The sequence below is a fragment of the Aulonocara stuartgranti genome (genome assembly GCF_965226115.1).
Source record: "Aulonocara stuartgranti genome assembly, chromosome: 19".
NCBI lineage: Eukaryota > Metazoa > Chordata > Actinopteri > Cichliformes > Cichlidae > Aulonocara > Aulonocara stuartgranti.
In genome coordinates this window covers 24,087,749-24,114,627 of record NC_138955.1, presented here as the reverse complement: position 1 = coordinate 24,114,627, position 26,879 = coordinate 24,087,749, and the positions used below count along the sequence as shown (strand labels likewise).

Here is a 26,879-nt window from a genome sequence, read left to right as displayed (position 1 = left end):
TAGTTTTTAAAGTGACATAAATTAATGATAAAAAAAAATGCTGCATTACCAGTACGTAGCCGCTGGGGGCACCAGAGTCACTGTTTACAGCGTAGCTCCACGAGCTCCTGGCTGGTAGCGTGGAGTTGGAACCAGAGAGGAGGTCGCTGTAGTAGTTTTGTTTTAAAGAAAAAGTTACAGAAACTCGTTGGAGACAGAATAGAGTGTGAGTGGTTTACATGGTGACAAACTACAAACTCAAAGGTAATTATTTGTTCATACGAAACAGTCAATTAGAGTGAAAAACAACAACGTTTAGTTCGGGCTCGCTGACTTCTGCATGGTCGCTAGCTAGCTAGGACTTAGCTCCAAGAGCTACTTGGCTAGCTGGCTAGCGAGGTCCAGCCCAGAAGTTGTTTACTTCAACTTGTGGATGTGGTCACCCCTTGAGCTTTTCACGACTTTTCTTGGGGATAAGAGAGCAAGGACTAACAATTCACACTGGATTTAACACTGTGCGCTGTTAGGAAACTAGCAGGATGTCCACAGAGGTTGAGTGTGCTCAGGTTGACTCGGGTTTGACAGCGGCCAGCCCGAGCGGAGTGGTGGAGAAGAACCAAAACACGTCCCAGGGTGCTCACTTGGACAAAGGACAAGATCAGGGGCAGAAAGTCTTAGAAAAACAACTAGCGGACAGCCACGACTCCGGGGCTCCCAAGAGCCCAGCGGATATAGAAAAGGAAAGCAAAGAAAACGACCAAAGTAGTAACGCTGACTCGGCTGTTGAGACGGTGAAGAAGAAAGTTGTTGAAGCGCCTCCGCCGAAAGTCAACCCGTGGACTAAAAGGACCACGGGCAGAGTGCCGGTCAGCAGCACCAACTCTAGCTCTCAAGACAAAGGTGAGACGGATTTGAAAAAAATCATGTATTAAGACAGATTCAACATTGCAATATGGTAACAGCTGGCCACACAGCTCCCTCTGCAGCCGCAGCTATTAAACACGTTTTTTGCTTTGCAGCATTTTAGCAGCTTCACTGCAGAGAAATCAACATTAATCTTTGCTGCACATCCCTGACATATCTCATTTAGGCTCGTTTAGAGTTGAATGGAGTGCATAACTTAAATGTCAGAGCGGTCGAGAGATGTTGATGGGAGCATACTGCCCCATCCCCCTCTGTGCTCGGATTGCTCCGTAGCACCACGTGTTGATTGCTGACAACTGCTACTTCTTTTAGCCACCACCAGCTAACTCTCGTGCTGCTTTCTCCCTCTTGATCGAGGGTCAGAGCTGGTGTCTGTGAAGTGAAAGCACACGAAAACCTGAATGTGGGACGTAATCATTCTTAATGTCGCGCATACATGCTTGACACTGTAAAAACAAATAAGTAAGTAAGCAAGCGCCAAGACAGCCTGGCTAACTGTTCCTGCTGCTGTACAGCACGTTTTGCATGTCCAATGGCCTGGCTGTCTGCAGTTCCTCCCACCGGCCAGCCAGCTCCTCACTGTCATTAGTAAAAGTATCAGAATAAAGTGGCTGAACAGGTGATAAGATAAAACGGGACAGGGTTGTAATCTAATGATTGTATTTATTTTTGAAAGAATCGAACAATTATGAGTGATACCAGTATCACTGGTATTGTTTTAGTAAAAAAGAAATTGACTTAATAAGTCACTTGAGCCAAGTCTGGAAAACATTGATAAGCTTCAAGTATTTTTGATATTAAAAAATAATAGATAAAAAAAGTGAGGTTTGCAAATGGAGCTACATTTAATTTCTCAATTGATTAAAAAAATCTAAACATTCCTTCATTCCTATTCATTTCAAAGTGACACAAATGGGTCATTTTTTGTGTCATGAATGCTTTTGCCTGATTGCTGATCATTTCTTAAAATCTGTTTCGTATTTATTATTTAATTTACTCATGTAATGTGGCAACCATAACAAGTACACATAACTGTACACAGTACAGGGCACACAAAAACAATGAGAAGAAAGAAAACCCATACTCAGGCAAAATACAGAATCAAATAACACCCTAAAAATGCACAGAAGAGTTTAAGCTTTATAAGAGAGTGATCTTTTTGTGCATTTAAAGCTACAGCTAAAAGACATTTAGTCGATGAATAACAATATTGAAGTAGCAGGCCAGTGATGGTACATAAGGTTTAACTGATTCCTCTTAGTGTTAGTAATAAATTAACCTGAACACATCAACTTTGATGCTGAAAGCTTGTATTAAAAATGGGTGTGGGTGGGGGTAGTAAAGCTTAAGATATTTGGAGGTTTAGAAGGTAGGAAAAGTTTAGTTGAAAGAAGCCATCAAGGCGTTGTGGGATATGTAGGATGTAGGGTTCATGGCCGGCAATGAGGAGTAAAATTAAACACAAGTCTGTCTGTAATCTGTTTTCTAGCTCTGCTTCTGTTAATCAGATATCACAACTGAATGCATTACCTTTCTATCTATAACATACAATCAGTTGATCATTTCAGTATCAACAGTTCATTTGATTGACTCATGAGGCTGCTGATTGGTCACTGAGTGATTGCATTTATTTTATCGTACTCGTGACAGTCGACTCTGAAATACAGCTTTCTTGAGTTCAGACCGTTCAGCTAAATTTGAGTTGTGAATGTGTGTCAGAGCGCAGAGCAACCAGGAGGGAGCTATATTTTAAGCGCACGACTCTTGCAAGACCACAGGCATCGTTTTACAGCGTCACTGTACAACCAGTCTCGTGGGTGGATGTCTGAAGGCTCATTCAGGCATACACCCATTCATATGGAAGCCTCGTCCCTGTTTCTCTTATCAATCTGACCATCCACTGTCGAGCTGATAGGAGCTGTCAGGCTGCAGTGGGCCACTCCCAGGACACAGCAGCCTGCAGAGACGCAGCCACATACCGCTGGTGCTGCCTGTGCACAAAACACCCTCAACAAGTCGTGTCACTTAGTCCGTTGGGGGGAGCACATTTATTCTTTCTGTACTGACAGAAATATCCGATGGTGTTCAAACACAGCAGAGCAGCGCATGCAAGAGTAGATAACTTGACTTTTTAACTGCAGTGTTGAGCAACCTTTCTCAATCGGAAACTTCCTCAAAGCTCTTCTTAAATTCAGAGAGTTGAAAAGGACTGAACCCCTTTGGATCTAGTCCTGTCCTGTCTCTCAAACATAATGACCTCACTCTCGGTTATTGATTGTGTATCCGCAGATCAGCAAAATGCTCCGAAAGTCGTCCGCGCCACCAAGCCCAGAACGAGAAAAATCAGCAAGGTAATCCTTTTTTTTACGTTTCTATCCTTTTCTTTAATGTCCATAGTTGCTCACATCTTACTAATTATTTCCACAGCAAAGTAACCACAAAGTGTTGTTGAATGTCTCGGCTAATATAAAGAGTGATGTTTTTGCTTGTAGTCTTTTCTTCCTGGCAAATAAACCACTATAAAATGATCACATGTTCACATTGCGTTGCCTGTGGATTTTCGTAGGTACTGACATTTAGAATGGGAAATAACCATCTGCTGATAGCCTGACTGTTAGCCGGTTTAAGCTGCTGACCTGTGGTTTTTGTTTGCTTTTCCAACCAGTTTTTCCACTGCAGTTACTTGAAGTTCACATTTAGAAGGGATTTAGATTATATGAAGATAATATCATATATAAAATGGTCATGTTTATTGACCAAAAAAATACATATTATGATTGTTAAGCAGGGGAAGCGTTTAGTAGTGCATCCGCCCAGTGGATCTTTAATTCCACTGAGGATTGATACACTGTGTTTTTAATACCCAGTTTATGTGCTTAAAGTGTGACATACTATCTTATCTAGTCATGCTTTTGCCACATATTGTGGGCTTTTATGTAACCTGGGGAATTATAATGCAACCTGCAGACCTTTCCTCATCAGGGTCATAGTCACAGTTCTACAGGACCCCATATTATCATTACTACACAGTTACTGAATGTTGTCTGGTAGTCATGCACATAATAAGCAAACTGATGTTAAATACATCAAATCACCAAGCCTGGTCCCTTCATATGTGTTTAGAAAAATGTAACAAGTAGTTTCATAACTTTAAATAGTATTTCTCGCACGCTCGGTTTCTGTGTTCACCACTCTTTACATATGAATAGAGTTCTGTGTTTTGTTTTTGCTCTGCTTATGATCTGTTACCTCTAATGACTGCTACTCCTTTTGTCGTATCGTGTCTGAAAAACAATAATTTGGGATGAACTGGAACAGAAGCTTTTTCGGTCAGTACTCATGCATTAGAGCAGGGGTTGTTTAAAAGCCTGAATCCCTTTAGGATAAAGTTAGTCGACTTTCTGTTTGATGCGCTTCATATCGTAGAATGGATATGGTTAGAGAAATCAGCATTTGAGTTTGTGTTTATTTTTTCTGCCCACCATACTCATCACTTCTGGAGTGTGTACCCTTTGTCTGCCTAACCTTGATCCCATATCAGTTTCCCCAAATTTATGGAATTTTCAGCAGTGGAAATTGACTCACTGTGTTTATCACGGTTGTTTGCAGTTTTCCCCGCACACACAGAGCACTGACCTCCTTTTTCTCTATGCTGGGCACTTCAGTGCTACCTGCTCACCCAAAAAGCAAATGAAAAGATTCCTGATCATTATATCATCCTTTGAAACCTGACAGTCTTTCTTCCTCTTTCACAGTCAAGTGACTTCAGTGACATCACTAACTGGCCTACGCCTGGAGAACTGGCCAAAGAGGTATGATATGTGTGAATGCAACTTCTTTTACAAGCAATGAGAGCTTGTTTTCTGGTGCTTCTACTAGCTGCGTCAAAGATGGATTTATTTTTCTAATTTCTGCTCACTAGGTGGAGCGCTAGAAGCATTCTGAAGTGTTCAGGGTGTAGCTTTGCAGAGGGTTGGTGCAGGTTTTTAAAAAGGGGCTGTCTTATAAAATGTAAAAAGGTATTCTGGTTTTGATCTCACATGGTCAGATGTGTGATGGGGGGGATTATTCAGAACCCGATAAAGCTGAAACAGGTCTTCAGTTGACTGTGAAAATTTTTAAACTCACCTCAGGTTCTTCTAACAACTACTTCAGGTTTTGTAAGGTACAGGCGACAGCGGTGAAAATATAACTAACTAAAGGGACTCTAGATTTTTCCTTTTCCTCAATCTCTGCTGATTCTCCAGCACTTAATCTTCAGTATAGTTCAAGATCTGATGAATTCAGAAAAGTTAAAAATATCAGGAAACATTTAAAAATCTTCAAATGTAAAGTTTGATTAACTGGAGAAGCACCTGATGTGTTTTTCATCACGAAGAATATTTAAGTTATTAAAAATGTTGTCATTGTCACAGTGTTGGAAATGAGGTGCTTGTTTCTGCCAGTGTAGTTTTTTTAAGCCCCAAGATTAAACTTGATCTGCATCTAAAAGAATGCATTGTATATTTTCTTACTTGTGCAAAGAATTCAAGTCCACAGAGCAGGAAACATATTAGTAAAAGCCCGCAAAATTGAAATTGTTCTATAAAGGTGTGACTAACAGCTGGTATTTTCCCCCCTTTAAAATTTTAGCAACAACAAAATGTCCTCAACAACAATGGAAAGAAGCCTCCGTCTTTGCGCAGAGATAAGGAGAAGAAAAGAGAGCGACCGGAGAGAAAATCTGAGAGCAGCCATGATGGAGGTGAGAGCAAAGAGAACCAGGAGGCTCAGGTGGAGCCGATGGGAGAGCTGACCAAAGATGAAGAGTCAAAAGCAGGACAGGACGCCAAGAGTGCCAACCTGAGGAAGAGAGGAGGTATGGGAGAGCAAGTCGTTGATGAGATGAAGCTTTGTCTCTCTCTCTTTCTCTCTCTCTTAAATGGTTTGGATAAGGCTAATGACAGCGGCTACAATCCTGATTGATTCTGATTCACACACATTTCATCACCGTCTTGTGAAGTTATTCATCTCCAGAATGTGGTTTTTTTTCATACAGATGTTTCTTGAGTTCCAAATTTGGAGATGCATATTTTTCACTCGACTGTGATGATTTGTATTTTTTAGCATGTCTGTAACTGTATTAACTCTGTAATTGCTGGCTGGTGAAGACTGGTGCATGCTCTGCTGTGATTATCTTACGTGTTTCTCTTCCAATGATCCACTCCTACATTGTAAACATCACAGGCACCAATCTTTGTGGAAGCCATTCAGAGATAAGCACCTTCATTAACTCCTCGATGTCTAAACTAGAAGCGAAAAGTTTTGTTTCTAAATAAAAGAAAAGACATTTTTAAACTATGTTTTGACCTAATATAGCGTTTAAATCAGCTGCCAAACTTTAATAATTTAAAATTTGAAGAGTAGTGTAGGAGTGAACATTAAACAAAATGCCTGAATCACATTGTTAATAAGAACTTTACAAGACTATGTAGAAGTAATTGACACAAATGTTCTATAGAGATGCAAAAAGCTGCTAAATGAAGCAACAAAACACAGTGACTGTGTGGCAACCACCAGTTGCAAGGGAAACAGTTTTCCCCCATCCAGTTGACTAGAGCTTGCTGGAGATTGATGGCAGTTGCCATTGTTGTGAAATCGATTTGCTAAAGCACCAGTCACACAGGCCTAGAGACCAAATACCTACTCCATGAACAGCTATAGTTGAAATTTCTCTAAAATCCTAACCTTTTCTTGCATGCACATAATCTGCAAGAGTTGTTCATCATATTGGATGATTGATAACCACCGGTCACAAGGGAATAATGTGGATTCTCCGATCCAATGGTGAGTGGTCCTTGGAGTTTCCTGGCAGTCACTAGGTGAAATCGGTTAACACCCTAATAACACCCAAAACCTAACTCTGATTACTTTGATCAGTAGTCCATAGTTTGCATGCTGGTCTGTAAAAACTCGCCAACCCATCAGTAGTAAAATTTGAAAAAGTGCAACGCAAATCAGAAACAGAAAACCTCGTAGAAGCTGTGCCTTTTGAACCCTGTTGGTTGAAGCACTGAGGCGCAACTTAAACTCTGAAGGCAAACGCTCTCTGTTCCCGGTTTGTGTTGCACTTTTGTGTTCCACAGTTAGAAAGTAATTGGCAGGTGGGGATCATACTTTCTGCGTCTGCGCGTCCGCTACAGTTTCCTTGAGTCCCAGTAACCTAAATGTCATTATCAGGCAGTCAGTGTGACGGTCTGTGTGGATGGGCTATGCCTGCCTGGTTTTTTGGGGGGGGGTTTGCAACCACACGTACTTGGAGAATTGACATTACAGCCACAACGTCACAACTGGACACCGACTAGTCTCTAGGCCTGTGTGACTGAGGCATTAGATACTGAAGCTACAGCGTCTCACATCCAAAATGGCAAACAAGTTAATGTCACATGGTTTGCAGTTATGTGGCTACAAAACCTGAATACAGAGCATTAGTACAAAAACCCTAGAAGCTATGGGTACATGAGAATAAAGACTTTTAAGTCCTTTATTTGCTAAACAAACCTGGAATATGATTAAGTAGTCATTCATTGCTATGATGAAAGGTTTACGCTGCAGTTTTAGTCACCATGCAGCTTTATTTCTGGATTTGATCTTTTTTATTCCCCCCCTTTTGGACCAAAACTCTACAAGCTTTGTTTTCGGTGTGCAATCATCGTTAGGTAACAAACGTAAGTGGGTTTCTCTGCCGCTGGAGGAAGTGTCCCGGGATGATGATGCCAAGACGCCCGGCAGGGGCCCAGCACGCTCAGACACAGAGCCCATCGATGACTCGTCTGACCTCACGTCGCCTAATCAAACGCTCCATAATAACAGGGCGCATGATAGCACCAGGAGTAAGTGGCCTCGAGCTCACTGTTTACTGTTCACGTCTTCAGTCTTTTTCTTTCTTCCTCACTTCGCTGGGCTGGCTTTGCTTTTTATTTCTCTGGTATCTTTTTAACATTTGCTCAGCAAGCTGCCATCTGTCTTTAGTGTCCACATGGCTTTTTTCCTACTGCATGGCTCAATGAAAGCATGACTTTTTTTTTTTTAATTTGGCGAATATCTTGCATCAGATGGATGATTTAAAGCTTCTTTGACATTTATTCTCATACAAATTGCCAACAAAACCAAATGTTTGTAATTTTTCCTGCAAATAAAAACAAATATTAAAAGGTTTCAGATCTCTGCAACGAGAACAGGCTGCTGCTGCTTGTCATAAAGCTGTTGAGCTAACTGGATGTTGGTGGACATTTTTATGTTTTTATCATCTGTGCTGACAGTAGTCCTTCTAGTTTAGATGATCTGGCTGTTATTAGGGTTTATTTACAACTTGTTTTTATATTGAAGCTTTAGACAGTTACAAAATATTGATTACAATCCTTTAAATTTACTTAAAGACGAGTACTATTTAAATAAAAAAGCAGTTTACTTACATTGAGTTTCTTGTTCAACTCAACTTCTTAGTAGTTTTAAATCTAAAAGTTTAATAATGCCCTTCAGCGGTACATGGAAGAAGTTGTAGGCTTTGATCATGAGTGTATGTTTTCCTGTTCATAGGTTGGCGAAGAGAGCCGCGGGACTATGGCGACGATGCTGCAAGCATTCGGAGCGACGGTGGGAGTGTTCGTGGAGGAATACGAGGAAGAGGGAAGGGACGTGGACGCGGAAGAGGTCGTGGGCGAGGTGCAGACTAGTGTTTTTCATTCATTGCCACACATAAATTGGAAGCAGAATCATCAGCAATGCAATTTCTGTCAAAGACAAGAAAATCCAGCTTTTTGAAGTGTTCTCTCTCCTTCATATGCCATTATTTGTTCCTTCTGTTCTTTTGTTTTTAGGACGATATGAATACCCGCTCAACTTTGGAGACTCTCAGTCATCTGATGGTTCTGCTCAGGCCCCTGCAGAGTTTAGCACCAACATGGTTTACTACTACAATGATGGCAACAAATTCCAGATGTACACGGTGGATGAAAAGCTTCTTAAGGAATACATCAAACGGCAAATGTAAGAATTTAATACCTGGAAAAAATATTGTCCTATCTTATGGAGGCTCTTATTACTTTTTACTATTAATAGCTCGATGTTCCAGCTTCATGAAGCATACTTCAAATTAAAAAAAAAATTGGTTATTTTAAGCAATGACATGTTTTTTTCTGGATTAAGTAGAAGGTTGTAAAAATCAGGTCATTTTGTAGTTTGCATTTCTCAAACAAATACCAGAGCAGGTCCAAATATGCAGCGCAATCCATTCGCCAATTTTAGCACCCCAACCTGAGACATGTTAGTTGAACTAATAGTATTGCTTCAAGATGGGAATGCAACATGGAGTGTGGCAAAAGATGTTTGCCGCCTCTAAAATTTGGAACAGCTACAAACAAAATGGGTAGGTTACATGAGGAACACGCATGGATAGATCATAGTGAAATCCAAAGCATCAGGACGGAAAACGCAGAAAATTGCACAACAACAAAAAAAATGGACAGAAATACGAGGCAGTGTTTGTGGCAGAACTGAAAGGAATGTGCTGAACGAAACGGAAAAGCCAAAAAGAAAACCAGTGCAAACACCTAAACGGAAGAAAACAATATGACAGGAGGTTTAACGAGAATGAACTGTGGACGATGGGACGAAAGTGATGATCTGCTGCTGAGATGATGCTAAACTTCTGTCTGCTGCTGTTCCAGTGAAACGCATCCAGATGATTGAAGAAAATATTCCATACAGATACATTTTCCTTTTCAGTTTGTCTCTCTTTTTATGAATAATCACATTTTCATAGTCAGTAATGACATTTAGGCACCGTTAAAGCTAAATTTCCTGTTCTTCCTTCCCTTGTGTAACATAGTAAGTGAAGTGTTTTCGGATTTTTGTTGTTCTCTTATTTCCTCAAAACATTTCCTCGAGTATCCTTTTAAAAGTCACTCAGTTTAAGACCATAAATTCATTAAGGTCTGTCTTTATTTCTGTAGTGCATTTTTCATACCAGTGTGATCAAAAATAACGTCTGAAAGAGATGAGATAGAAATGTCTATAGAAGAGGGGTGAGGATGTCTCAGTACATGTATGATAGGCCGTGATCTGGGTTCAGGGTGGCCTGCAGGGGGCAGTGTCCACTGCTTGTCTGCCTGACACTTTTGGGCCTCATTGCTGTTCAGACTGGAGGGTGAGGTGAAATGCTAAATATAGTCTGAGTGATTTGAAGGGGACAGGAGATGAATTATACCCAGGAGTGACTGGGGAAAAAACTACTAGAGGGTGAGGAGGGGAGGAAGAAGGGGTGAGGGAGGATAGAGAGGCCACTCTTGTCTTCTCCTTTCTCATCTCACTCAGCGTTATTCAGGCTGCTCACTCAGCCGACGTTACTCTGGCTGCTTGCCGCCCGCAGGGTGGGCACTAAAGTGTGCCATGGTGATTTCAAATAGTGTGACAGGCAGTCAGCAGGGAGCTCTTCCAGTCTAGATATGGTGCTAAAGTCAGACTATGTCTTTTTTTTGGTAAGGATTATAAAAGAAAATATGATTTCTTAATATATATTTTTTATACTTCTTTGTATTGGTGACTTACAGGTTTCTACCTCAATACTAGACTGAAATGTTTCTGTAACACAGAGTATTGTAAATTATTTGGGAATAGTTCCTGATTCCTGAAATCAATGGAGCCTCAGGGACACAGGCACAAATTTGCCAGCTTCACTATAATACTTCAAAATGGGTAATCTGCTCCTTTACGGATCTCCTTTATGGACTGTTAAACAACTTTGTTTTGTTTGTGCTGGTGATTAAATGTATTATGTTGTCCTTCCTTTTCAGTGAGTACTACTTTAGCCTCCACAATCTGGAGCGAGACTTCTTCCTGAGGAGAAAAATGGACACGCAGGGTTTCCTCCCCATCTCCCTCATCGCCAGCTTCCACAGAGTGCAGGCCCTCACCACTGACGTCAGCCTCATCATTGAGGTAGCATCACATCACCAGTGTAAATGCTGCGTGTGCTCAGGCTGTAAAGCTTGTTTCTTGTCACATCAGTGTTTGTTTTGTCGGTTAGTTTTTAACTTCTAATCGTGCTAAGTTTGACATTTGTAGAGATGGTAGCAGTGAAGGACTTTGAGAAGTCATGGAGTGCTACTTTTCATGACAAATGAAATGTTTTAAAAATAAGTGTGTGTGTAATTATTTATTTTTTATAAGATAAGATAAGATAAGATAACCTTTATTAGTCCCACACGTGGGACTAATAAATTATCAATGCTAAACTAAAAGTTCTTATATTCTTAACTACATGCCTTGACTTTAATGCTTGGCTCTGGTATCTATCTCGCATTTTGAAGGCTCTGAAGAGCAGCACAGAGGTGGAGCTGGTTGATGAAAGGATCCGCTGTAAAACAGACCCTGAGCGTTGGCCGATTCCCACCCCTACCACCGTTGGTTCCCCTCGCACCGACTTCTCCCAGCTCATTAACTGTCCTGAGTTTGTTCCTCGACAGACCCTCAATGCCACAAACTCCGGTCAGTATCCTAATGATATCCTCTCAGCAAATCTCATGATGTAGATGCATAGTGTGTATCCAAAACCCCATATATATAGAATGTTAGCACTTTGGGGTGTCGTGTCCCTTTGCTATACAAAAATTAAGTTCTATTTAAAGAGCACCGCTAAGCGGCCCCTTTGACACTGGGTGAACTATGAACACACAGTTTATTTTGACTCGGTTTTCACCAACCTACTGCCCCAAATATTCAGTTGAGCAGCAAATGTGGATTAAACGCAGCTGGAAGGCACCACAAACATGACATTGCTGGAACATTTTACTAAATGAGCCTACATATTTGGGAGCAATGGCTGCAGAAGCACAAAATCACAGTGGATAGAGAGACAGTAGACAGACTGGCTTTGAAATCATGAGATTTATTGACGCTGTAAAAAAGCATCATCTTTATGCTTGAATGATTAATTCAGTCTAATTATTTTTATTTTTCCATGCTAAATTAAACATCCATATTTATGATTTCTTTTTTTAAAATTTAATAATTAAGATGACGCTGTCTGGAAGTCATAAAAACAGGTTTTGATGGACACTTTGTAAACAAGCTGACAAAGCTGCCATTAGTCATCAAAAACAGTTCAGTTTCTCTAATATCAGGTATTGTTGAGTTGTTGGTATTGAGATTAAACGCACAGTTTTATGTTGCTTTGAGCTTTTTGTTTTTTTTACTCTGTACAAGGTTGACTGAGTTGTCTGTGTTACGTGTCGGGGTTTTCAGCTTCATCACCTGTGAAGGCAGCGACTCCTCCTGATCCCGTGCAGCCTCAGGACTCCCCTGACCCTGGCTCCTCCAGCCAGGAATCTCTACCGGCCACAGATGACTCCAAAGATGCCCTCGCCCCCAAGCCCGACCCTGACGCCTGGATCCAGGTTGAGAAACGTCATAGGCAGCCCTCTGCAAAAGCAAAGGTAGTGAGTGCAAAAAGGTGAAACGGGCCACTCCCCTCATGCCTAGGGTTGCTTTAATTTTGAGTATGTTATTATGGTAACTGGTAGAAATTATGGCCATAACAATCAGAACTAGAAGGGCACACGCATGCTTCACTCCTTCACCAGGTTTCATTAAATTAAAAGTTTTCAAACATATTTTCCATCTTTCATCCCTTCCATTGTCTCTCATTTGTTACTACGTCATAATGCTTGTCTTCTCCTTTCCTCTGTGTTTACTGTCAACACCTTTCGCCCATCTCCTCCATCTTTTTCCTGGCAGTATGTCAGTGATGAAGTGTGCATTGCCGGCTCTTCTCTCTCCACATCGCTCCAGCCTCACTGCCTTTCCTCTGCAGTTGAGTATTTCCTCCAGCACTCACTCATCCAAGCTTGTCCTCTGCCATTTCTTCCATGTGCTTCTTTTTTTTACTTAAATATTGCATGTCTGTTTCTTTACTTCACAAATGAACTCGATAGGGGATTAGTTATACCGTGTTACAGCTAAGTCCTTCACAAAGTTATAATTCTGATTTTATGCTTTAGAGAGACGGTGGCGATGAACCTTGTGGTTGTTTTTGGAGTGTGCAGTGGGTGATGCTGATGAACTGAATTGGATTATTCACAGATGTATTTCTGTTATTTAATATAACATTAATAATAGAAATGCGTGTAAGAAACATTGTATTAATGATGGATCAGTATAACTCTGGACTGTTTGTTTGCCTAATATAATTGGATGGCTTAATCACATTTATTATGTGTTTACACCTCGTTTCCAGCAGGTCTTGTCTGTTCCTTTGTTAATGGCTGTGTATTCCCTGTGTTGTCTAGGGGGATAGTAAAACGCCTCCTCCCAGCCAGCAGCCTCCTCCACAGGCAGAGCCCGACCAGGAGGAGCTGGACTTCATGTTCGATGAGGAAATGGAGCAGATGGCGGCCAGGAAGAACAAGTTCACAGACTGTTTAGATGAGGACGACTCGGACTATGAGCTGGATGACCAGGATGTGAACAAGATCCTCATCGTCACCCAGACTCCACCCTACATCCGTAAGCATCCCAGTGGGGATCGGACAGGTAACCATGAGTCCCGAGCTAAAATTACCGCCGACCTGGCCAAAGCCATCAACGACGGGCTGTACTACTACGAACAGGACCTGTGGAAGGGGGAGGAGCCAATCGAGTGCATCAAGGTAAGACGAACGTGAAAATCATACTGTACGCGTTACGTTAATGGTGGATTTTAAAGTCTTAAAGGCTAGACTGTAATACACTCGTATAGCATCAGTGAACGCTGTATATTTTATCTATTTTAAAAGTTTATAGATGACTGAAATACCACACCAAATACTCAAACTCCCTTTTTTTAAAAAAAAATCAAAATAAAGTCATTATCTTCTAGAAGATGATGTATGGATCAAATATAGGGAAAATTATTTTTACCTGCTGGACATACAGACGACCTGCATTTTTAGATCAGTACGCAGCATTTTCTGCTTGGAACTGACAGCTAATAAAAAAGTCTTACAGTCATCATGTAGCGTGTTGGAGCAGGTCTGCCAGAGAGCGGTTAAAAAAAAAAAAACTGCACTGACACTAGAAAAGAAACACCCAGTACAGACATGCACGTACAGCACACAGCGTAGCAAATCATGCCTGAACAAACCAGCCTTTGCATCTCGCTGCTATTCACAGAATATTGCTCAAGTTTCGTATGTGTTTGCATATGTCAGTTCTAACGTAACATCCATGGAAACATTGACTCTAACTTGATTTTAGACGTTGAAACTGCTTTGCAGTTATTAGGCAATACTCTGGATCATGCTAAGTTAGCTGTCTCATTATCATTCCAGGATTTGTGCTAAGCTTGTTTTGGTGTTGCATGGATGAATTCTTCTGAATTTCTCTGGTGTAGTGGGCTTTATATGGTGATCACATTTAAACTTTATAGTCTGAAATTATTTAGACTTAACACTCGAGTCCAAAAGGTCTAATTGGACTTTGTAATGAGGTTGTTACCAAAACTGAGAATTAATTAAATAAGAACTTTAATTGTAATATTTACAAATTTTAAAGGGTAAGAAAACCTGGTGTGCATCAAGCCATCACCATCCCATCCAGTTATTCAGTCACCATCGCTGTCACAATGTTTGATGGCTTGGAATTCGACATATTTATGCATTATTGAAGGCTATCTAAGTGCGCCCACCCGGCTCTGTGGAATAGGAGGGTCTTTGAGAAGTTAATACAGATCAGGCTATACTACGTATGCACAGCCAGTGGGTAGAAGCGATAGACTCAGCAAACCTGGAGCCCAGACTTCTTTGATATAAACTGTTAAGTAGTTGGAGCAAAAATACCCCGAAAGGCACAAACAACTGTGTCAGCATCCTTCTGTTAACTTCCAGCCTTTATATTTTTTAAATAGGTGAGGAGTTGTCAAAGAAGAAATAAGTGTTTTTATTGGTCCAAAGTGCTGACTTAGAAAGTCACCATAAACGTTTGTATTATCAGCGAATCCTCCGTTTCCGCCAGATTTGATTTTGAAGAATTTATCCAGGAGAGTTTTCTTGTGTTTCCACAGCTCACAAGTCCTGCTTTAACTTTTGCGTTTTATGCATTGTGTTCTAATTCTAGCAGTTATAACAGTGTTACAGCCACACCTGACATTTAGCACAATATACATGTACCATATTGTTCTTTTAAATTGTGTTTTAAATTGTATTGTTATCAGATCACTGATATGGAAATCACTAACAAATTAACTAGATGACACAGCAGACTGCCACATGATGGATCAGAAATCTAATGCTGGGCTGAAAAATGAGTCTGTGTATGTTTGTATTGTAACCAAAGCACTCTGCTATGGTTGCATTAGGGCTCATATCTCATAACCATTACTGTCTGCACCACCTCTTCAGTGATGATCATTGTGAAGTTGCATTGTCTTACATTTCTTTCTTATACAGCAGGAAACACAATTGCACATACTAGAGTGGATATATAGACGGTATATGATTGAATGATGCTGCGGAGCATTGGGGTAGCCCTTGGTTGCTTTCAACTGTAGGTTTCCTTTAAAGCGTAAGCACTACTGGCACTCATGCCACTTTGACATGAAGACATTGTGACAGAGCTGTTAAACCTCACACCGTGCAGAGGAGGGACAAAAATAAATGCACCATTTACTGTCCACTATACAAGCCTCCAGACTACAGTTGCTTCCAGAGCTCAGCGACCTCCTTTTGAAAGCTGCCTCTTCTGTGGATACAGTGCATGTACAAACTCTGACTATAGGTCACACAGCATTATGCAAGCCTTACATTAGAACAGAACTATAGCACAGCACCAGTGTATATTCAGGTTTTACAACACTACAGCATCGTATAATGTTGATGGCCAAACGTCAGTAGCAGGTCACCATAAATCACATCATCAGTTTAAAACACTTTGGTCCCATTCATCAGCATAGATGATGTAACCTTCAGTTACATGGAAGTGGATCAGTAGGTGAAAAGAGACTTTTATGGATTCAGAACAGAACAGAAATGTCTACTTGTTTTTTACCAGCATATGAAGGGTGTTCTCGTAGTGGAAGAAAAAACAGAAGCAGACTTAAATCATTTGAAGATGTTTAACGTGGAAACACATTAAAAAATCTTAATTAATAGCTTAGAAGTGCGATTGTTTTCTTAAATCCATATAAAATGCATGCTGGCCAAAGTAATTTAGTTTGTAATTTGCAAGAAGTAGGCTTGTTAATATTATTTTGGTGAACTGATACATTTCTTGATAGCATGTTTTGCCTATTAAGAGACACGGCCACTTTCCTAGAGCGTAAGGGGGGTTTGAAAGGCTTATTTTATCAGGTCAGCTGTTCCAAATAAATTTGAGATGCATGTTAGAAAGTGGGTCTATGATTTGCGTGCATGCGTATGTAAAATTTGAATTAAATGAGCATTAAATTAGCATTGACTTTTCTGTAATTACTTACAAGAAAAACTGATGTCAACATGTCTATTAGTGGAGAAAAGTCTCTGTAGTATTAGTAACAGGACAAAAAGAGCACGATGAGGAGTTGATGCACGGGCTGTGGAGAAGTGTTGGGTCAGAAGGTCTACAAAGGGGAACTGAAAGGAGAAAGTAGGAGTCATTAGTTGACCTTTAATACCAAACAGTTAGAGCAGCAGGTTAAACATCAAGAACTCTCACACACTGCCACCTCATCACTGGCAGCGTCAGAGCCGTCCACAACTCACAAAGACAAAAACATATCTGTTACACTCAGCAAGAATCATTTAATCCTGCATCTGTCAACAAACTGGGGCTGTAAAATCAGAGCAGAAATGAAAGCTTGCTGGTATAACGGTGACCAAAATGACAAATGAAGCCAACCACAAAAGCAGAATCAACTATAAGAATCTTTATTCAAGCTGCTCTGTGAAGACGTTTTCAACGGGGTCAGCTCATTCATGGGCTCAAGGGTTGGTCAATAAATAAAGCATGTGGGAAATGTTTTGCCTGAGCACACATGCACCAAGGCCACCTGCATATTTTTCTTCCCCCTCTGTCTGGTGCTGACGTGTAAAGTACAAAGTCTGCGACACATGTGCTGTGTGTCACACAGGCCTGCATGGCTGCAGCTGCTGGCGTGTGAGTGTTTTTTACCACCATAGTGAAGTGTTATCAGTTTAAACAGCCTGTAACGGCCAAATGTAGTATCTGAGGGGAAGTGCAGAAATCCTTTTATTGATTAATTTGACTTAAAATTGAGATTTGTCACTAAGAAATCAACTAAATAAGAAGATTGTTTTCAGGGCTGCAGTGAATTGCTTCGTGTTGGATCAGTAATTATATTACTTTGTTTAAGAGCTTAAAAAATATCAGCCTCCAGCTCATCTCTTTTTGTTACCTTATCAACAGGATCATTTGTTTTATCTGTGTTCGGTTCAAAGTGCAGCATTTATTGTTGTTTTTCTGCTTGGATAAAAGATGATCTCAAGGCCGTGTTAAAGGAGTGCAAATGGTGATGATCAGTGGTCATCTAACTCTTCTTTTTTTCCTTTTCCCCCCCCTTTTGTCACATTTCTGCTCCCCAGCAGGAAGTGGAGAACTTCAAGAAGCTGAACGTCATCAGTAAAGATGAGTTCGACACTCTCACCCCCAAAGCGCCCGTTGACCCAAACCAGGAAGTCCCATCTCTTCCCATGCCAGGTGGGGTTTGTAGAGTTGTGGTGAAGCAGGTTTCATATGAGCGAGCATCCTGTGTGCTACCTTCTGCAGTTTAAACCACACCCCTCTCACACTGCGGTGCTAGTGTAGGATGTGATTTTGTTTGTATTATGGGCTTTTTTTGTGCATTGTAGACATAAAGATGGTAGATATTCAGATAATTACCTGACAGTAAATATAAATTAATAACTTTTTGGGGCAATGATGGGCTTCTCAGCAGACAGTGGAGCAGAGTTGGCTCGTTCTGTGCCCACAACGGTCCCACAGTCGCCCAGAGCTCACCAACCCCGGACCCCCAGAACCCCTCGCACCCCTGGACGCCAGGACCCCAGCAAGACACCACGTTTCTACCCTGTGATGAAGGAGACCGGCACCATCGATGGACAGGTAAGCTCTCGGTGTCCTTACATACAAGGAGTAGCAAAGCTCCTCTTTATCTGCCAGACTACAGATCAACAGATGGATTGATGTCTGTCAGCAGGCCTGCTGGTGAAACTTTTCCTTTCCCTTGTTTGTTTGTTTGTTTGTTTGTTTGTTTGTTTGTTTGTTTGTCCTAACTCTTTTTTTCACATGTGCATAACAGTAAGAGTGTGGCCACTCCTACAAATACAAACAGTGGCTGCCGGTTTTCTATTTGTGGTATCACATTGGTTTAAAAGATCAAATATGTAAATACTGAATAAATATATCATTCCTCACTCCTTAAACTAAAATAAAACCATGAAACATACAAAGTAAACTAAAAATGTCAGGCAGCACAGCCGCCCTGTGCCTCATTTAACCAGTGTCCTGTCCTGGTGTTTGTTCCAGACGCCCAGGAAGAAGAAGACGAGCCACAGTTCGAACCCTCCCCAGGAGGCTCACATAGGCTGGGTGATGGACTCTCGCGAACACCGACCGCGCTCTGCGTCCATCAGGTCTGACTTTTTCATTTGAGTGTAATTTGGTTTTTTGCACATTTGGCCGACGGACCAGTTAGCATCCCAATACAAGGATCGCTGCTCCTCCTACGGTCAGAGTTGAGTCAAACGTGGGGTGGCTGTGGCTCAGGTGGTAGAGCAGATCAGCTACTGATCGGAAGGTCGGTGGTTCGATCCTTGGCTTCCCCAGTCTGCATGCCAAATATCCTTGGGCAAGATACTAACCCCAGGTTGCCCTCCGATGCGTTCATCGGAGTATGAATGTAGTTTAGTTTGCACTTGTGTTTAGAAGTGCTTGTATGAGTGGGTGTGAATAGGTGAATGTGGCATGTTGTACAGAGCGCTTTGAGTACTCCGGGAGAGTAGAAAAGCGCTATATAAGAATCAGTCAATTTACCATTTACAATCGCCACCTGATGGGTCTCCAGGTCAAAGTCACGTTTGTTGTTTTGTGGGAACTAAATAGAGAAGTGTTTCATGAGCCGGATGAGCTGCCATGTCAGTGACATTTCCTTTTTTATGGCTGCATTGATGGTGTCTCACAGGTGACGAGCAAAAAGTAGAACCCACAAGGAGCGCTTCCTCATTTCGCCCTGCCAGTCATTCTCCATTATATGTCAAGCAGTTGTTCTGCTTGACGTATAATCCTTTTTATGAAAAGAAGTTGGTGCTAATGTGATTTACACAAAGTTTTTTTTAAAAAATCAACTTTTGGTGGGGAACGTTCGAGCCTAATTCCACACTTTGTTTTGGGGGTTTTGTTGTCATTGGCTCATTATCACTTCAAACAGAAATGAGACAAAAATCCTGCTTTTTGTTTTGTTAGTCTAGATTTGTTTTTGTAAGGTTTATCTAATAAACTGGCAACTAAATGTTTCCCCGTTGCCTCTCAAACATCTTTTTTTTTTTTCCTCCATCCTTGCACAGCAGCTCCAATGCCTCTCCATCAGAAGGAGCCCCGCTATCAGGAAGTTACGGCTGTACCCCTCAGTCATTGCCCAAATTTTGGCATCCATCCCATGAGCTGCTGAGGGACAATGGCTTCACTCAACAGGGATACCACAAGTACCGCCGACGGTGCCTTAATGGTACAGAGACCTCTAAAAACCTCCACAAATACTGCTTCTAAGTACTCCTCAGCTCTAGTACACCATCACGTACTCCAAGCTTTGAGAAAGAAGTACCGAAAACAAGATGAAATGGTCACCTTCTCTGTTTCCTGTTCTTGAATTTTTCCCTTCAGAGCGAAAACGGTTGGGGATCGGGCAATCTCAGGAGATGAACACTCTGTTCAGGTTCTGGTCCTTCTTCCTCAGGGACAACTTCAACAGGAAGATGTATGAGGAGTTCAAACAGTATGCTGTAGAAGATGCCAAAGACAACTACAGGTGAGGCGGACATTTAAATCCTGAGCTCTGCGTCTGTGCCCTAGGGATAAGAAGTAAATGTCATTCATTAATGAAGCAAACAGCAAACACAGACTGCTTTGTTTGTGTCACTTATCCACAATTACAACCACACCCTAAAAAACGCCCTGAAGTGTTTTTTGTGTTTGTGTCTCACATAGTGGTGATAGTGACTCTGGAATAACAAGCCACTTCCACAGATTGAAAGACTTATTGATGTTATTCAAGAATTGGAGCGCCTGCAGGTTTAAGCAGTGTCATTGTTCGATAGCATGAGGTTAAAGGTGAACACTGCTTCTGTTGTGACTCTAAAGGGCTTCTCAGTCAAACCTAAATTCTTGTTTAAAGACGTGGGTAGCACAGCCCTGCCTGTTGAAGTGAAAGTGCCTGTAGTGTAAGAGTGTAGCAGCCTCAATGTCTCTTCCTGCTGGAGCTCACCCTGTCTGAACCAGAAACCAGTATACTTGTCTGTCTGGTTCCTCTGACAGCTTCATTACAGCTGTAAATAATCCACGAGAGAATGGAATCCATTGTTGTGAAATGTTGGAGATGCAACTGCTTCGCTGTCAGCGCTGCATTTTCACCCAGCCATTTTCTCACAGTGCATCATTATGTGCACACACTAACGTCTATAAGCAAGGTTTGAAGCTCGGTGATATTTGTTTGCATGTAACTCAGAGTGAAAGGAAGTGTTTGTTGTGTCCCTGCAGGTATGGATTGGAGTGTCTGTTCAGATACTACAGCTACGGTTTGGAGAAGAGATTCAGATTAGATCTGTTCAAAGACTTTCAAGAAGAGACCCTCAGAGACTTTGAGAAAGGTAATAAACATGAAATGTAAACAGGCTCTCCCAAATGTCAGCTGCTGCTTTCACTAATGTAGCAGATTCTTCTGAATAAATCCCATATTCAGTGATCGAGTGTACGAGTGTGGGAAGTTATGTTTTCATTTTGGCATACTATATTAGCACAGTTGATCTAAATTCAGACAAAAAATTCAAAATCCGAGTAGAAAAAAGTTATTTTTTACTGTAAAACCCACAAACATGTTTAACGAATCATTTTCATAACTTGAAATGCAAATAGAAATTGTACATTTCTAAAAAATTATGCACAAGTTTTGCAAACAACAAAGTTATATGGTACTATTTACCTAAAAATGCAGCCAAGGCCTCAGGCGTTTTTTATATAACCATTTAAAACTATTTACAGAACAATCAGGTGTTCTACAACAAATAAGAAGACACACAAATTATTTGTGCCAGTCCAAAAAATAGTTTTTGTTAAGCATAAGACAGAGGAGAACACCACAGGCCTAAACCCTGCAGGTCTGTCAGCAGGAGGTGCATCAGTCCAGTTTTCTATGTGGGAACAGCGTTTACACTAGAATTTGCCTTTAGTGGCTTTTTTGGAGCAAATGTGACATTCAGCAGTATAACTGACACACAATACAAAACAATAACTACACAACACACTAACTCTTCTCCCCTTCTCCCTAAACAACCAAGTGCCACATGTTGCTATATCATTTTTTTGATTGGCTGACATTATAAACTTCAACACCAATAGGGAAGGGGTGTTTTTTCTTTTTCTTTTTTCACTCGCAAGTAGAGAGCGTTTGCTAGCGCTGTCCGTAGAAAACGCCGTTTTTGCCGTTCTTCCCGCGGTAAACCCCCAGCGGGTTAATAAATGCTTCATAAAAACACCAAAATTCTAAACATTCTATTAATATATTCAGTATTTACATATAATTAAATATAAAAATGCTAAAGAAGGCCAACATGTGACTTAGCTTTGGTTCACTTGACCCTCTCAGTTTAATGTGGAAGTGTGTAAAGAGAAGAGGGCGTTAATGTAGTTCTCTCAGTCCATTTCAACACTGACTCAGTGAAGCAAACAAACTGTGGTTGTTTTTGTTTAGACTCAACCAATCTTTATAAAACATTCTGCTACAGTACATGTGGCGTGTATTCCCTCTTACCTAACCACTAATAGTATTTGTTATATTAATTTTATGAAAATGCAAGTATCCGGTATTAGCAGACTAAATTAAAAGAGCTGGCTTTCAGATCAAAGTAGATCTGAGCTGTTTAAATCGGCTAGTTTGGATTAGTACCTGCTCAGCCAAGCGATCCAAGCAGGAGGACTGCATGTAACCAATTGGCTGGTCAGTGGCATCATGAGAGCGCCTCGTTCATGAAACTCAAAACCGCCATTTTTCCAGCGTGGTCCTCGATTCTGATGAAAAGCCACAGACACAGAGTATATATACAGATACATCCTTGCCTCGACGTCCACTTTTATTGTAGCACTTACGTTGCATTTAATTATGTCACAGGACACTCGGACGCATTGCTACGACAATGACCATGCACATTAGGAGGTACAAAATTGGAATGGAAAAGCAGTTAATCCAGTGGTTCCCAAACTTTTTTTTTGCTAGGCCCTCCTTTGTTTTTCTTCTTTTGATACAAGTTGACTAGAAAAATGTCCCCTACATTTAGGCATTTGAATTTTACCTAGAATTCAACACTGAATGAAACTGCTCTTCCTTGCATTTCCCTTTCCAGGTCAGCTGTATGGACTAGAGAAGTTCTGGGCCTTTTTGAAATATTCAAAGATAAAGAACCAGCCTATTGATCCGAAGCTGCAGGAACACCTCTCGCAGTTCAAGAACTTGGAGGACTTCAGGGTGGTGGTGAGTGTCTGCTGGCTACAAGTTTGAAAGGATGCTTCATGTTATCTCCACACTAGAGTGCTCTTTACCTGCAAGTTTTATTGGGCTAAATGAATTATTAACGAAAAGAGAAGCTAGCATATCCTCATATAAAATTATTCTAACATCATTATTTCATACTGAAACACTAACAGACTCGGAGCTGCTCAGTCTGCGCCTGCAGTCATAGAACTGTATCATCTGGTCTCAGCAAAAATGAACAATTCTCGTGAGTGATCTATTGTCCCACGCGTAGTTACGCTTTGTTTTCCTGTGATGACTCTCTGCAGCCCCCGATAGGAGACGATGGCAGCAGGAGGAGGCGTACCTCGTCCTCGGCTGGGGATGAAGGGAGGCGTCGGAGACATCCTTCCAACACTACCTCAAAGCCCGCGCAGGCCTCCAAATCCTCCAGCACTTCAGCTGAGTCTGCCTCAGCCTCTGCCGCTGCACAGACCACACCCAAAGACAAAGCCCAGAAAGCAGCAGCGACAACATCTGCACAGGGCAAGAAGACAGAAGCCAGAGCCGGGAAGAAGGAAAGTGGTGCACCAAATAAATGAAGCTCCCCTCCCGTAAGCGTGGGTTTGAAAAGAAGCAAAGTGGGGCGGCTGCAGCGCTCATTCATTTCAGAGGCAAACTGCTTGGGTGTGAAGAGAGACTGAGCGTGGTTGATCCAATTTGATTGTTTTTATCAGTGCATTTCATTTAAAAGCAAGCATAGGCAGCGAGCTTGAATGTGTTCACCTGACAGCTCATAACGTTTACAAAAATAAATGCATTCCCTGCATTTTGCCTTTTCAGATGCCAAACTATTCAACAAATACTTTGATTTCAACAATATGTAAGCCGCGCTGGTCTATATAGGGCTGTTAAACTGTGATTCTAAGTTGCCAAGATAACAGACACTGCACACAGTGTGACTAATCTGATACAGCAGGATGTCGGGCGTTTTCTCATTAAGTAAAATAGTCCGCATTCTGCTTTTTTAAAAGTCTTCCTAATTGATTATTTGGGATTCAGATGTGTTTAAAATTGAAAACACTTGCAGGTTTGTTTGTTTCTTTTCTTTTCTGAGGATATAAACTTCTGTTTTTATCATGACAATCAAAGTTGAGTCTTAAAGTGCCCATATTATCATTTTATTTTGGGGGGTCTGCTAGATTAGGTTTACATGTTTTACCCCATTCTGTCCATTATTGCAGCACCGTCTGTCTGTAAGGCTCTGCTTTTAGCTCCTTTCTGTCCAGAAAAGCACAGTCTCTGGGAATTTGGCTCCATTAATGCAGTACATGTGATCATGGAGAGTTAAAGAAACAAGCGTGATCGTAACATACACCATGCTAACACTAAACCATAGACAGTATAAGAGAATGATGCAACTTTTTAGCTCTAAAGAGTGAAGCCAGTGTGGAAGTGTTTTATCTCTTTACCCCTTTAAAGCCTACTAGAAGTAACCCTTGATGCTCTTGTCAGAGCCGAGTGGTTCCTATCATATTTCATGCCTGCTTATAGAACAAGATGACTGGGTGAGCAATAGACGGTAGTGAGGTTGGTCTCTACCTATTCAGCTACCCTCGGAGAAACCCGCAAACTATTGTAATGTTCGTCAAACCACGTCTTTATTGATATGTACTGAGGTATCAGACCTCGTCATTAAGGATACAATGAAAGTAGATAAATGTTGTCTTTATGAGGAAAAGAGCTAAAACTATTTGTTTTAAATAGCCACCAGGGGGCGATACCTGTGGCTGCAAAAACATATGGTCCTATAGAAGTCTAATGGAAAAGAGCCCTTGGATTTGACCAGTGAAAACACTTTCCTCAATCACCCAGTTAAAGAAATCCCAGAAGGTTGAATGTGTTCATCTGGAGGTAGCATTTTTTTCTGTGGGAAAAATGTCTCATCCCTCATCCAGGACTGAGAAAGTCACTTGGATGAATGAAGATAATCAACTTTCTAGGACTTTCCTGACGAGCTCACAGTGTCAGTTGTTTATTTTGGGTCATGTTGAATACAAAATTAGGTGATAAAGTTACTCACTCATTCACAAGGTGTCACCACAGCGGGTCGTTCCACATGTTTGATTTGACAGATTTTTACACCGGGTGCCGTTCCTGAAGCGACCGCAAAGAGATTTGTGTCTCCTCTCAGAATTGAAACTGAGATCTTCCACTTATTAGTTAAATGAGGTAAACCACTGTTGTACATTTTGGTCGGGCTACGTTTCAGAAAGGAGGATTATCCAGGGTTTGCTCACTTGTAGGTGACATCACAGTGCACACATTGCTTGCTTCATCAGGCTGTTAGTCATTCACACTCAGGTCCCCTTAGAATTCTTTTCTTCTGGCTTCCTTCATACTCTTCCACAACAATGACAAAAGAGCCACATTAAACCTGCTAAAAAGAACTGTTGCTTTTCTGGGGAGATGTTTAGCAAAGTGTAACCATACTTGTGAATGTTCAGCTCTGTCTTTCATTGGCATCAGTCTGTGTTTGTGCTGCATGGTGCTGCTGAGAGAGCTCGTACCGCTCCCACACAGGCTCTGATAGCAAAAATTCATCATGGAGAAATGTTTATTGTTATTGCAATTTAGAAAGGGAGTGGCTGAGATCAAATGTTGTTGTGTTCATGCTATTGCCGTTTAGGGCATTGACTGTGAGCTCAGTGACTCACAAAGATGCACTAACGCCGTGCACAGTCATAACCTGTGCGTGCCTGTCCGTTAAAAGTGACCGCTACTCATGTGTGGTCACATTACGCCTGTAAGATTTTAGTCTGAGATTTTACTGAAAAGTGAAAAGGTGCTCTTTCACACATGAAGCTAACATGTTCAGATACTGTCAGATTAATGGAAACTGGGGGGGGGGGGGGGATGGTTGACTGACTACAGCTACAAGGTGGACATTGTTACAAGTCATGGAAAAAAGCCTAGACTGTAAAAGAGGCATTTCAAGTTGTTCATCAGGAGTGAGGACTATTACAGACTAAAGGATAGAGGACAAACCAAAAAAAAAAACCCATAATAGGGGCACTTAAAATTAGTGAAGGACTCGCACCAAAGCTGCTGCTCCATAACAATGTTTTTACTCTCTGACAGACATTGCAGCTAAACTACAATGTTTTAGTTTTTGTTTAATTTACAGCCTGCAAAAATTCATTTGGGACACTTGACGTCCCATTTTACAACCAGAAGTAGTATAATTTATTTTTATTTTTCCATGTATTTGATGGATGGAATAGTCTTAGGTAAGCATTGCAGTTCTTAATTGCTTTTTGCTATTGAATAAAATAAAAATGTTTAAAAAAAAATGTAAAAAAATAAATAAGTTTCTGCTGGAATAATGGGTGTGAGCTAGCATCATAAAACTACAGTATATTTTAGCTTGAAGTTTATATTTTGTTTGAGGCTTGGTGCTCTAGAGCACTTTAATGATTAACTTTCCTTTTATTTCACCAATGAACTTAAAATGTGTTTTAGAGCTGACTTTAACGGGAAAAAAATGTAAATACTATAAAAAATCATTTTGCCATTATTCATTTGATTTTTGAGAAGTGATTTGTTTTATTGGTAGTGTGGTGTTGAGTGTGTTTTTAGGGTAAAGCAGTGCATGTTGATGAATTGTAAAATGCAAAAAAATATAAAATACTGATTGTACAAAATTGTGTTTGTGTGATCTGTCCTACTTTATCTCTCCGACTCCCCTACCTCTATTGGGTTTGTGCATTTTTTTTATTATTTTTTTTCACTGCCAAGTCGCCTATCCTGATAAGCTAGTTTTTGTTGTAAAATCACAGCTCGCACCTTTTAACAGCCTAAAGAAGCAATTCATACTGAAAAGTGTGTGCATGGGTTCGGGAAAAAGCAAAAACAGAACAGCTCCCAAGGAATCCAAAGACACCCTGTGACTTAACGTCAGAAAGTCCAATATTGAGGAATTGTCAGAAATCATTTCCCATGCAGTTTTGACTGCTAACAGTCATGGATTGGCCTCCCCACAGTCTGGATCTCTAGCTTATTGACATACAGCATTTAAATGAGCTTTGAATGTTCTTCAAGAAGCCAGGAGAACTATTCCTGAAGACTACTTAAAGAAATGACAAGAAAGCTGCCTAAGAGAGAACTGACCTCACAGCCCATTGTTCATTCAGTGGGCTGGTTTCAATCATTGTGCAAAGGTACTGTTTAAAAGGTTGGGGAGACCTGC

At 41.0% G+C, this 26,879-nt stretch overlaps 1 protein-coding gene across 8 annotated transcripts; it reads left to right on the top strand.

The window, feature by feature from the left end:
* Positions 1 to 69: 69 nt before the first annotated feature.
* Positions 70 to 26,334, top strand: larp1b (La ribonucleoprotein 1B). Of its 8 annotated transcripts, XM_082516825.1 has the most exons (21): positions 71 to 243; positions 507 to 879; positions 3,193 to 3,254; positions 4,659 to 4,715; positions 5,536 to 5,761; positions 7,602 to 7,775; positions 8,482 to 8,607; positions 8,763 to 8,931; positions 10,737 to 10,881; positions 11,253 to 11,430; positions 12,187 to 12,377; positions 12,679 to 12,753; positions 13,230 to 13,589; positions 17,496 to 17,610; positions 17,846 to 18,015; positions 18,439 to 18,545; positions 19,476 to 19,636; positions 19,792 to 19,936; positions 20,665 to 20,774; positions 22,524 to 22,651; positions 22,960 to 26,334. In XM_082516825.1, exons 2-21 carry the CDS (start codon positions 519 to 521, stop codon positions 23,230 to 23,232), a joined length of 3,333 nt encoding a protein of 1,110 aa, XP_082372951.1. In that variant the 5' UTR covers positions 71 to 243; positions 507 to 518; the 3' UTR covers positions 23,233 to 26,334. The 8 variants fall into 8 exon arrangements, with proteins under 8 accessions (XP_082372955.1, XP_082372953.1, XP_082372954.1 ...); XM_082516829.1 differs by having other exon boundaries at positions 70 to 879; positions 17,499 to 17,610; positions 17,849 to 18,015; XM_082516827.1 differs by having other exon boundaries at positions 70 to 879; positions 17,499 to 17,610.
* Positions 26,335 to 26,879: the final 545 nt, after the last annotated feature.